The sequence below is a fragment of the Acanthisitta chloris genome, unplaced genomic scaffold (assembly GCF_000695815.1).
Source record: "Acanthisitta chloris isolate BGI_N310 unplaced genomic scaffold, ASM69581v1 scaffold3860, whole genome shotgun sequence".
NCBI classification, from domain to species: domain Eukaryota; kingdom Metazoa; phylum Chordata; class Aves; order Passeriformes; family Acanthisittidae; genus Acanthisitta; species Acanthisitta chloris.
This window is the reverse complement of record NW_008652037.1, coordinates 16,052-29,282: the sequence shown is the minus strand read 5'-3', so window position 1 is coordinate 29,282 and position 13,231 is coordinate 16,052. Positions and strand designations below refer to the sequence as shown.

Below are 13,231 nucleotides of genomic sequence, written 5' to 3'. Positions count from 1 at the left end.
CTTTTCCAGTTGCAAGTAGTTTTGTTTCAAAAGCTTTGCAATGTAAGGCTGTATTATTGTTATCAATGCTTAGTGCATGACTGAATTCCTATTTTTTTTCAAACTCTGGCCTCATTCAACCTCAGTGAGCTTGCATGGGTCATTTAGAGTGAAAGCAAGCTTGTAAGTAAACATTGATTCACTGCGTTAGACAAGGAAGAATGAAAATGAGAACAAATCACATTACATTTGCTTTGATGACATGTTCATGTACCTTCCTGGTGGAGTCTCTATAAGCACATATCTAAAACTCATCTCAATAAATAAAGATCAGAGGGCGTTTTGTTCTTTTTTTTTCAAAAAGAAAAAGCAATTTGTTAACAAATCCAATGTGCAGTGATGTGATATTTGCAGAAGTAATGTTTAAGCAGTCATGTTGACCAAAGGATCTCACTGATAGCCCTTTGGCAGGAGTCCCACACTCCCCAGGCTAGCTGACCTACTGAGACATACACACAGCTCTAGTAATTGCTGGCATTTTGAGCTTTCACAGATCCTTTTCCTCTAACCATGTTTTCTTCTCTCTGTTGCTTTTTCTTAGTGCCTCGGCACAAAATTCCTGTTCTCTGATGACTGGGTCAATGTGTACCTCACATTTCCTCAGCTAAAGATAAGGGCACAGGCAAATAGGCGTTCCAGGTTTGTTTTGCTCACACAGCTGGAACTGTCAAGCAATCTTTGTTTGTTGTGAAACAGAGACAAGGTTAAAAATAGAAAAAATGTGTAGCTACTCTCTACTTTTCTGTACCACCTCTGAACACTCACTCATAGGCCTGTTCTCCTTGTGACTCCTTCCTTCTTCTGCAAACCATTCCATGAAGATTCCCCAGACACATGTCCTGTCACAGTTCTTCTCTGCTTCTCCAGCCATGAGCTGCACAGCACCAAAAACTAAAGAGCAACTGTTTCATCGTAGGCTTTACCCTGACTCTTTCTACTCTGTGTCACAGTCCCAGGTCTTTTCCTGTGGTCTGTCCTTCTCTCTCAGTAACACTGTAGGGCACTTGTTACAGCAGAGGCTCAGGCTATTCCAGGGCTGTACTGCAGTTTTGGAGAAGATCAAAATTTCTGTGTTTCTGGGAGTCCCATTCATTCACTACATTTAGTCCTTAAAAAATAAATCTGGGAAGGTGGAGGGCATCATTGCGCCACTTGCTTGTCAAGATGACAAATAACACATCTTAGAGCAGCCCTACTGTGCCCTGTGAGAGGACTACCCTGATCTGCTGTGAGGTGCATTGAGCAATGTGTTTTGGAAACTGCTGTGTTGATATGAGACATCAGTTTCACACTCCTTAGCTAAGAGTGACCTGCATGAAGCACTTTTAAAATAGCATGACATCATTCAGACTCATTACTAGGTCTTGCTGTGCCAATGCAGTATCATTTTCCCTTTATATTCTTAATATTTTCCTTCAAAACGTCTCTAGAGGACTTTAGTTGAACAAGAAGTGGGACAGCACTGTAAATTAACATCTGAGTCTTCTTTTTTTTTTTTTTTAAACTGGAACGTAGCCTATATTTTTCTTCTCTTAGTCATATCCCATTGCTCTTCACTGTGAAGAGTATTCCAGTGTCCTGATTATTCAACTTGCTTTGCACTTTCCCATGACTTTTATAGGTGTTCACCTTTTCTCCTCCCAAAGGAAATCTGAGATCAAGGCAATTTCTCTGCCCATCCACATCCAGTGGAGGAGGCAGGAGGGCAGGCACAGAGAGCACCATCCAGCAAAGCTGTACAGCTGCTTGGTGGGAGCTCCTTACCTCTCCTTCAGGAGAGTTGTGCAGTTCAGACCACAGGCTGGCTCAAAGAGAGAAGGAGGCTGATATGGATTACTCAACAAAAACATAAATGTCCAGCAACATGGTAAAGGAGCCAAGGCACTTCCCCATAGTATGTATGACTCTCACACAGGGCCAAAATTCACACTTTCACTGAGATGTGGGAACAATAGCACCTTACTGTATCAAAATACATCATATTCCTAAATTGCATTCTTGTTTCCATAATTAAAAGGGACTCATGATTATAATACTGAGCCTCCCCAAAAAATTCTGCTCTTTATTTCTTTCAGCATTCTGCATTATATGAACAGTCCCTGAAAGCCTCCCATCAGTGTTCCTAGGAGATTTTTTCAGGGGTTGGAAAGCTTAGTGGTTTATTCAGAGGTGAGAGGGTGTTGTCTGTTTTGCATCTTATAAATGTCAGGAATTAGGTTTCCATCCAATCTTGCCAGGAGGAGTCTCAGAAATGGGGAGGACCCGGCAAATGCCTCCTGAGAGGGTTAACTGGTGAGTGAAAGGGGAAGGAATGTGGATGGTTGATGCAGTCCAGTCTTCTCCCAGGCTCAGTCACTGGGAATACGTAGGCTAACAAACAGACAAAATTCTAAACTTAAAATGGTTCACTTAAAATATCCCATTACCTCTCAGTTCCTTGATTTCAGGTTTTTGACTCTTGTAATGTCACATTTCTGTTACTTCTCCAGACACAGTGTCTCCTAGAGAAAAGTTTGAACTTTTCCATGTGAGAAAACAAGCAGGTTTTTATTTATGACACCCTCTGAATCATCCTTAAATATCAAGGAATAGGAACAAGGCTTTCTTTTCACGGAAAAACCTTCAAGAGCTAATTTATAAAGCTCTTTTGTTTCATTCTTCTGGGCTACCAACCATCTGCGTTCACTGTGGTGATGGATAATGCCAGCGGAAAGCCAGGGTAGCTTCTGCACTGTTTATCACAAGTGTGATGTTGACTTTCGTGTCACTTCCAAAGTGGGGGTGAAGCCTTAGCCCTGTCACACAGTAGCATCCATTTTCCCACAGTCTGCTTGGTGCAGAAAATGTGAACAGTCCTCTTTTATCCAGAGACGTAAAATAGGACGAAAGGAACAGCTCAAGGGCTTAACTCTCACGCAGACGGAGGGAGGAAAATAAACTAGAGGGTCAAAACAGAGTAGATAAAAGAAGAGCAAATTGATATTGTTAATAACAAAGTCAATGAATGCTCAGAGCACTCAGTTCCTTATAAGACATGTTTGAGCTCTGCAGAAATGATACTGAATTCAGCCTTGGGCAGAAGATCAGGCAGGGTCTGTGCATGACTTGCATCCCACTTAACCTGTACAGTTTCAACAGCGCATAAGATATGTAGCAGATCTATCCAGAAGACCAAATTTCCCTTCATAATTTCGAGTAAAGAGTGAACAGTGAGAGTTTAGTTGTGTTTAGGAGAGGTGGGTTGGAGTCCTCTTTCCCACAGAGGCACAGCGGAATTTTTTCACTCTGTTTATTGTTTTTTTTAAGATGCTGGTCTGGTCCACAGTCTCTTGGTGTTTCTCCTGAGCAAGTCACTAAAAAAAGAGGCATGTTTGTAGAAAACTTTACACTAGTAATTCCCATGAGGAATCTCCTGTGATGCAGCAGTTCCTTTTGCTACCTAAACCATGGGATTCAGATAAAGTTTGCAAATGGAAAATTATCTTCAACAGTTTCTTTTAAGTATAGCTGCCATAAAGATAACATATCCCAGGTGGTTTTGATGAAAAACTGCAGGGTGTGTGTTTGGTGTGGTGGTGTGTTAGATTAGATTTTTAAGAACCCCCACAACAAGTGAAGAATTGTTTTCTTGCTGTTGGTGGAGTTCAGGCTCTGTCTCGCCACTGTGCTGAGAGGAGTGGCTGCTCTGCGGGTTAATAGCCCAGTTCTTCATTAATGTGCTGGGCTTTCTGGCAGCACTGCATCTTCCAGGCTGTCTCATGGTCCAAGACACCCCCTGCCCTCCTTTTGGGGACAGTGGGTGCCCTAGTGTGAGAAAAAGCTCTTCCAGACAGTGACCCCTGGGGACGAAACCAAACATGAGGTCCCCGGAGTATAGTTCTTATGAAGCACAAGAAGCAAGTCCAGATCATATTTCAGCCAAATGATTTATCTAACTGGAAAACAATATTTTCTTATATAATTTTTACTGCCTTTTGTTTGGAGAAAGGGAATGGACCCTCTTCCTAACAAATACTGACTCCCCTGTGAGGGCAGGGAGGTGAGTGTTTGCCATACTGCTCACGGCACAGACTAATGGGGTAGGGCAGAGTTACACTAATCTGTACTCAGTTCCTGTTACAGTGCCACCCGTCCCATTACTGCAGCTGGAGAAGTGTTGCACCAGAAACAACAGTGTGACATTGGCCTGGAGGATGCCACCTTTGAGCCACAACCCAGTGGAGGGTTATATCTTGGAACTTGATGATGGAGATGGTGGCCAATTCCGAGTGAGAATTTCATTCAGCATTTATTTGTGTTTCTTTGTATGTGAGTTTCCTCAGCATATGGATTTGTTTCTGTCTGAGGGTGGGGAGAGTGGGTAGGGAAGATACAGATTGTCAAAACTTCCCTGGTTCCATTGTGTGGATGTAGAAAGCTGTGAAGATGCTGCTTATTAGAAGGACCTGCAACTTAGGTAGGAAGTTTGGTTGAGGTTATTCTCAGGACTCTCCCAAAGAGAGCCTTCAGGTCTCCCTGGAGTGTACCAGAGCAGAAAATCGCACACTAGACTGCAGGAGCTGAAAGTTGTTCATTGCACAAACCAGAGATTTCTTTGCAGCCCCTACTCTCATCTGTCCATAGCACCCTGTTCCAACTGCTGAGATTCTTGATCCAGAAATGTGACAGTTTTTCCTGACTTTCTGAGTAAAAATGGGATACTGTATAACAATACAGGATTTCTAAATCTTTTCCCTGGGAGTAGATAAGAATAGGCTGTGGAAGCTTTCCACAGATGTGCTGCAATGGAGTTGGTGAGTATGGGAAGGCATCCCAGGTGCTGTCCTTCTAGACCCTCAGGGTGAAGCCACAACTGCTTGCTTCTGGTTGCAGGGTTACAGGCTCCCATCCTTCCTTGACACATCCTGATAAACAAACTGCAGAAATAATCCAATCAGCTTTCTGCCAGCCATATCCTGCTTCATACTCCTGGGGGTTCCAAGACCAGGCTGGCCTAGTGTTTTCCTTAGGGGGTAGTGCCTTGAGAGCATCTGGAGATCATTGTGGAGTAGAGCTGCTCTCTTCACAAATGGAAAATTTTGCCAAAAACATGTGATGGCATTTCTTTGGGAGCTGCAAATTGGCTTCTTGCTGGAAACCTAAAGATTTCTCAAGCTGAAAATGTCCTGACATGGATCCACCTAAGGAACTGCCTCCCTGTGCCAAACCACTACACCCATAGCCAGCAAAGGCTCCTGATTTGGACACTCCTCATTAGAAGAGGCAGCAATATTGGCAGGGCATTTTGAAGAGGGCACTGTGTTTTTGAAAGGTAAGTTCCTTAGCTCAAGTAACATTTCACAGGGGTTTGAAGAGCCTGGTCTCCACTACTGTAAGTGTGAAAAGGTACTTTTGTGAATGGCTGCTGGGAGCTACCATTATAGCTAATATTAGCAGGGATGAGTGCTATCCATTTGTGATGAATGAAGAATTAGGAACAAGGTGTTAGAATTCCAGTGCCTTGGATAAAACTTTTCAAGTAGTATTCACATCTAAATAAATACTTGTGAATAACAAGATTCCAGGGTGGTGCTTCTCCAAACCCAGTTGCATGGGTGGGTTTTGCAATCACCAAAGGTTTTAGGACTGCCAGCATTACCATGTCAAGATTTTGGGTTGAAAAAGATACCGAACCATCTCAATCCTTAAAAATATAGGGTGATAACTTCTGAGGGTAATGCTTTGCTTGCTGTGGTAGAAACATCCTCTGGTTTACCCATTAAAAGATAAACTTCAGGCTTTTTAGCAATGCCATTTCAATAAAGGTTCCTGACTCTTTGCATGAAGAATTATGTATCTGAAAGCAATGACACTGACTGCACTTTATCAGTATTTGATGGGTGGATTTAAAGAGCATGTTTTTGTCTCCCGTTGTAGCAGAGAGCATCAATCTGAATAAAGAAAAGCAGTGAACAGTGTTAAAAATGAAGTGGATTAGAAAATGTGAGAGTTGCCCTACAAATGCAACTTTTTTTTATGCAGACAGCATATCTTAAGACATGAGGATAAACTAAGTTATTCTGTTAAAACTGTTCTTTGTGAAAGATCACCAGCTAACTCAGGACTCAAGAGATGTTGTTTGTGGCAGCCACCATAGTACCAAAGTGGACAAATGCATGTCCTGCTGTAAACTTAAATAATCCCTTTCTTATCCATCATTTACTTCATTCACTTTAGGTTCGTATCAAAGAGTCTTACTCATCAGAACTACTCCTAGGCATGTACCTAAGTGTCTTAACTGAACTGGGGCCTGAGTGGTCTGCTTAGTGACAGGCTTAAGCTCTTTAGAGCCTTTGCTACCATAAACCTATGGGTTTCACAGTCAGAGAAAGCAGAAGTGGAAAGGAACTGTCTTTCAACCTGCTGCCAAGACAGGGTTTTTTTCCTTTTCTGTTAATTTCTGTTCAGTTTTCCAACAAATATAAGGTTTCTAGACTTCTTTCAGTTCATCATAGCACGGGTAATCTGACTGATCCTCTTCATTGGTCCAGCTAGATCTTCCCCCTCATCAAATATTTCACATTATACAAGTACTTGCTGTTTTATAAATTTTGTGGACTTTTTTGATGTCTCCGTTGTCTAGTTACTGTTCCATCACATGATGCATGTGATCCTAATTTTTAGATTAAAATTTCTTCTGGCTCTGTGTTTTCAGCTTTCAAAATTGTATTTTAACACTGGCATGAGACAACCTTTCCAACAGAATAAAACTGCACTTGCTTGGCTTTTTTATTCTTACATGACTCCCTTTTTTTTGTCCTACATAAATACAATAATGGACACAGTGTGTGAAACACTGGGACTACTATCCAAAACAGTGGCTTGGAGTAGATGCTTAGGAAGAGGGAAAAATCAAGATATGTCTGTGTTTCCCTTTATTGCTTTACTCTTCGTCTTCACCTTAGTGTCTCCACTGCTGTGGCTGTCTTGTGTTAGAACAGCTTAACTGCTACATCCTGGGAAGCAATGAGAATCTGTTCACTTTTGGTTTATATTTAGAAGTCTTAACATGTGACCATGAGGCACAGAGAAACAGTTAAACTATGTCCCTCTTTCTCTCCTTCTTTTTGTTTATTTAAATATTTAGGAGGTATATGTTGGCAAGGAGACTCTCTGCACCATCGATGGCCTTCATTTCAACAGTACCTATAATGCGAGAGTCAAAGCTTTCAACTCATCAGGAGTTGGTCCTTACAGCAAGACAGTTATTTTGCAGACATCAGATGGTGAGTTGGGGTTTTGCCAGTTTCTAAGTGAAGAGCTGCGGGTCTCAGTGGCAGGACACTTATATCCCTTTATATCCACTAATGTATTTGACACTTACTGACATGGAGATTTTGGATCACTTGAGCAAAGAGGTGAGGAATTGGGTGAGCACAAGGACTGAGTTCTCTTCCTAGTACTTTTGGTGATTTTCCATTATCAATAACGCTTCAGGTTTCAAATCAGGTGATTTCAGTTGGCTGTAAGTCTGGCATCTAACTAAGACACTTACTTGTTTTAGCATACAGAAGCAGTTATGCAACACACAGGATATTTTTTGTTCCACTCTGTCTCCCCTTCTCCATATATCTTTGGGATTTGCCTTCATTAATGCTTCAATTTCCCAGCAAGGTTTGATAACACAGAGATGGGAATTCATGCTTGTTCCTCTGTAATTATACTTGACATCCATATAGACATTAGGGGAAGTTCATCTTCATTAATCATATTGTAATGAAGCAAGAAGTGCATGCTATTACCACTTCCACTTTTAATCTGTGTTGCCAAAATAGGCCAGTATAAAATATTTATAGTTTAAGAGCTTTTTAATTTTTTCCCCTTTTTAGAAAAAAATCTTCACTTTGATAATCTAGCAAAATCAGTCCTAAGCAGCACAGATGCAGTGGAATTCCATTTCCATTGAAGGTGATCCTGAACCAATTCACCTATGTGAGCAGTTTCCATGTCATGGAGAAGCCTTTGTCTCCTCAGTGACCTTCTTGTTACTGTATGTGAACAGAAAGTCACTACCCTTAGCATCTTACCTTCAGGGGAACACACACAGATCATATAAGATACTCCCAAGCTGAAGAACAGCAGGGTAGTGGCTCAGAGCAATCTTGTCTAGCTGCCTACAGTAACATGGAAAGATTGTCTTTATTACCTGAGAGTGCAGTGGGATCTTTAGGAAGGCAGACTCTCATCCTTCTCATTGGAGTAAAGCAGACAACACCTCTGACCTTTCCTTATCCCCTTCCACAGTGGCGTGGTTCACCTTTGACCCCTCCTCAGCTCACAGAGACATAGTGCTGTCCAACGACAACCAGACTGCCACCTGCAACAGCTACGATGACCGCGTTGTTCTTGGCACAGCAGCCTTCTCCAAGGGTGTGCATTACTGGGAGCTGCACGTGGACCGGTACGACAACCACCCGGACCCAGCCTTTGGCATTGCCAGGATTAACGTTGTCAAGGACATGATGCTGGGCAAGGACGACAAGGCGTGGGCCATGTATGTTGACAACAACCGCAGCTGGTTCATGCACTGCAATTCTCACACCAATCGGTAAGTGCTGCTGGGCTGCTCTTCTCATTACTGATTGCTTTTTCTGCTGTGCAGCAGAGCCAGGTGTCTCAGCAAGCCATACAGTCCATCTCCCAGATAAATGTAGGTATTTTATTCCTTCTTAAAAATGACTAGTGACAATGTTTGCGCCTTAACAATCTCTGTGTGTGTTTGTCATCCTCACTGTTAGCAGTTTTTTTCCTGAGATCAAACCCTTGCTGTGATTTAGGCCTGTTTACTGCATGTCCCACCCGCATCAACAGACAGGAGCACAGCACAGTGGGATGCAGGACTTATCTCTCACTGCTGGGGGAGTGCAGGGAGGAATTTTGGCTGCAGGGTTGAACAATAATAGGCAAAGCACTCATGATCACCTGTTTAAAATGCAGGTGTTTATTTCCAGTCCTGAAAGCTGATTAAAGGTAATGCTGTAGGTCACACCTAGGGAGATCTGAACACAAGGGACTGTTTGAAAGTGAGGGCTAAGTGACAGCTTTTGTCTAACTGAGCCATTATACCGAAGAGCTTTTTAAAACATCTCAGCTAAGTACAAGCAACTTACACAAGGAGGATTTCAGAATGCCCCTGAGCCACTGTTACCAAACCCCTCTTTCTCCCACCACTCAAAGGCTCCGTGTTCTCTATGCAACAGAATAGTGGGGAGACATGTTCTAACTGAAGGTACCTCCAGAGATGGATGACACAGAGAGAACGACTGTGGGCACAGATCTAGTGTTGTGCTGATCGTTGCATCAGTGCCCAGGCTTTCAGTGCCCAGGAAAGTTACCTCTGCCTAGTGCTGTCTGTGTTTCATTGAAGTGATGCCAGACTCTGTAGGGGAGACAGGTCAACTTTGCTTGAAGCTCCCTGAGGTATCACCAGAGCAGAACTGCATTGCTCTCTGCATTCCCTGAGAGGGAACTGAAGGCCAGTTGGGTACTACAGGAACTGAGATCCTTGTGAAGACCTCCTCTGAGTCCCTAGCTTATTTTGGAAAATTGTGTATTTGTATGCCTATTCTAACATGATGAGAGATTGATGTATGAATAAAGCAACTGACCACGGATATGTAGCAGGTCTGTGGCAGGGTGGGAATCAATTTCAATTCAGTTTTATACTGACTCCCAGCAGCTCTTCCACAGTCACTATCTCAGGTGGTGTTTCTGCCACACCAAAGAATTAAAAGTTTTGCGGTGATTTTTAGAACATTGAAATGCAGGTATCTCCTTAAAGAGATAAGCTCATGCCAACATGCACTGTATCCTAAGGTTGGTTGTAATGCCTCCTGTTGACTAGTCATTTTGACTCTACAGCATACTAGTATTTTAAGTAAGTATACTGCAATTGCTGGGAATTTTTGTTTGAAGCATTGTTTAATTTTTCAGTTCATTACAGACAGGTGGAAGAACCTTGTAGCTGAATCAAAAGCTATCTGAAGTCAATTGGATTGTTTTCCATGACTCCAAACATCATGTCCTAAGACAATACAGGGTAAAATAACATCATTATAATAAATATATCAAAAAGTTCTCTGTCCCTTTAACATCTTGATTCAATTTAGGGCGGAAGTAATGTTAAGCTGTATTAATTTTAATGCTCTGTGGAACAGCTTATGTTTTCTGGAAAAAAAGCTGGCAACCATTCTGTGTACTACTGTCCCAGAAACCTATTTTATGGATTGGGTCCTTGGCATGCTCCTCCCGGCAAGCAACATACAAGCTAAGCAAATGTTTTTTTTCTGGGAAGCACAAACAATGGAAACACTTAGGATTTCCAATCATCCTGCTTGATCAAGAGAACAAAGTGCTTTCTGTTGATGGCAGTTTCCTAGCTTTTACCTGATAAAACCCAAAGGCACATTCAAGGCCTGGATAGACCCATGGAATATCTGTTCAAGTGATGTACACTCGCAAAGGGCATGCAGTCTTATGAAATCACATGCGCTTCAATGAAATTAGGTCTAGGCATTATATTTTTAACTGTGACAGTCAACTAGGTCAGTTTTTTAACTCATTAGCTGTAATAGTCTTTTGGAAACAGTTATTGCTGCCTTGTTGTTTTTCCCCACTGGACACAAGCGCGTGACAGCACAGTATCACAGTCCAAAGGAAACTTGTCAACTTTTACCCTCTTGGATGTTACTGTGATGCAAGTTACACCTTAGTAATAGTTTAATGTTTCCTAATCTTCATGAGAATAAATTAGGGCAATAAATAAATGATTAGCTTCAAGTATAATCTGAGGTAGAGCTTGAAAGACTGATTCATGGGACCTGTCACACTTAGAGGACTTCCCTGTTCCTTTCACTCACAGCATGCAAAATTGGATCTGTCTACATCTTTAAAACTTGCATGACTTCTGTAATGCTGGAAGGGGCATGAACAGATGACTCTAATGCTATCAGAAGCAGAGGGAACCTGTGAGAATAGGTTGAGGAAACTGGTAAAGAAAACACATCAGGGCAGAGGTGTAGTTTTGGGAGGTACCTTTCAGTCATCTTGTTCCTGGAAATCTGTGCTTGGGAAAATCATGGAACAGATCCTCCTAGAAGCTATGCTAAACTAAAGAGTGTAAATTCAGACTAGCTATAAGGAAGGCATTTTTTACAATGTGGGTGGTGAAACACTGGAACAGGTTGCCCAGAGGGGTGGTGAATGACTAATCCCTGGAAGCATTCAAGGTCAGATTGGGCTGGACTCTGAGCAACATGATTTATCTGAGGATGTCCCTGCTCATTGCAGACGGGTTGGACTGGATGACCTTTAAAGGTCCCTTCCAAAACAAGCTATTCTATGAGAGATGCTGTATGCCCATTGGCAAGAGACACTGGCATTTATTGCAATAGATCCTTTCCTTGGCAAAATTCCCAAGCGCAGAGTACCAGGTGCTACAGGCGATACTCCAGCCACTACATGTTTATGTAAAGAGCGATAGAAATCACACTGAAATATCTTACACTGAAAGACAAAATCTAGAGTATTTGGATTTTAGTCTTAAAGGCTCCTGCAATCAGGAGAATCTCTTCACTGACTTCTGAGATCTCATGACCAGGTTTTTTCCATCACACAAAATTGTTACAATTCACTGAAAAATATTGTCATTGGCCATAGACATGGTAGAGTAGTAAAGTTACTGAAAATCTAACAATTAAAACCCAGAGAGTTAAACTAATTATTCAGTTTATCAAAGTGTTCACAAACTGTTAAGCTTTGTTTTTTAATAGCACTGAAATTTGCTGCTCTTCTTAATTCCTCAAGCCAATTGATGCAGTCCTATTCTGCACATTGTCCAAGCTGTTACTGAAAGCACCTTGGAATAACAGCCTCCACTGCCACAGGCAATGGCATTTTTATGGCAGCCAAATTCCCCTGTCTGTATTCCAACCTTCCAGGCTTCTGCACAGCACTCCTATGCTCAGGACTTGTTGTTGCACACAGAAATCAAACTGCACGGGACAAGTGAGATTGAAATAATGAAAGAGTGGTGCATATCGTCAGAACTGGATTATCATTTAATGAATGCTAAATATTGGTTGAAGAAGTCTTGTAACAAACAGTTGCATTTTCCTTTTACATGGCATGCAGATTACTGGGGGCCTGTGGCATTATTGTCATTAAGTAGTTTTAAAATGCATCACAGTAAAGCAGCAGCTTTTTTACATGCTGTCATAGAAGTGTACCAGGAGGAAGCAACATCGGTTTGAGTCTCTTGAGCTAGCTGGCTTATTTTACAACAACAAAGGCATTTACTACAAAAAATATCCTGTAATCCTGTCTAAATGGTGTACAGAAGAGCAAGGAAATGCCTTGCATAAGTTTGCTCATGATACTTGGACTCTCCCGCCCTAAAGAAAGTGACAATGACAGCAATCCAAAAAGCACTGGAGTCTCCAAAGTAATGTTCCCAAGGCAAGCACGGGAAGCTCAGGAAGAGATGCTGTTCAGCCTCAGAAGAAGTCCAGTCTTCCTGGTAGCAGCATGGTGAAGAGCATGCTTGCTTGCCTCTGCCCTTGCTTAGTCCTGCCTGGGCCAGTTGCTCACTGTGGGAAGATGGCAGACAAGGAATGGGACAATCTACCTGCTGAATTCCTGCAAGACTTGGGGCAGCAAGGAAGGGAGAAGGGCCCCATCCTTCTGCTCTGTCCCCACGCTCCCATGGCTCCTGGAGGGGCCTCAGCTGGGTCATGTCCTCACCTTGCCTGGGCTTTGCAGGCAGCATTTATCTTCTCTCCAGTGACCCGGTCCCCAAGGGCTGCATAGGAGTCACTCAGTGTCATTGTGCAGCACACAGCTAATTAGCCCAGAAGAAACAAATTAGCCTATCGTATAGGAAATAACATAATAATCTCAAAAAAGGCTAAGTTTCTGTTTCTGTTTCCCTAAGAGAATCAATGTTCTTTAAAAGGATGTCATAAAATTATTTTAAAACACTACAGGCTATAAAATGTGGTGCCCTACAATCTCTTCCTAAAAAAAGCAGTTCCCAAACAGAGAAAAAAATAACAATCTATTTGTGAGTAACTCCAGATCATAGTACTGTTGCTTCCCACAGTCTCATAATGAGCTTTATGATTGAATGTTTTTAATAAAAACAGTCTAGATATGG

The 13,231-nt window shown here is 42.1% G+C and overlaps 1 protein-coding gene across 1 annotated transcript in view; it reads left to right on the top strand.

The window, feature by feature from the left end:
- Positions 1-13,231, top strand: part of LOC103802923 (tripartite motif-containing protein 67) — a gene marked incomplete at its 5' end in the record, with an annotated part of 34,324 nt that overhangs the window by 18,577 nt on the left and 2,516 nt on the right. Inside the window, 3 exons of the mRNA XM_009075457.1 lie at positions 4,162-4,307; positions 7,166-7,304; positions 8,323-8,626. Of these exons, the coding sequence (XP_009073705.1) occupies positions 4,162-4,307; positions 7,166-7,304; positions 8,323-8,626 (589 nt within the window). The remainder of the gene's footprint in view (positions 1-4,161; positions 4,308-7,165; positions 7,305-8,322; positions 8,627-13,231) is intronic.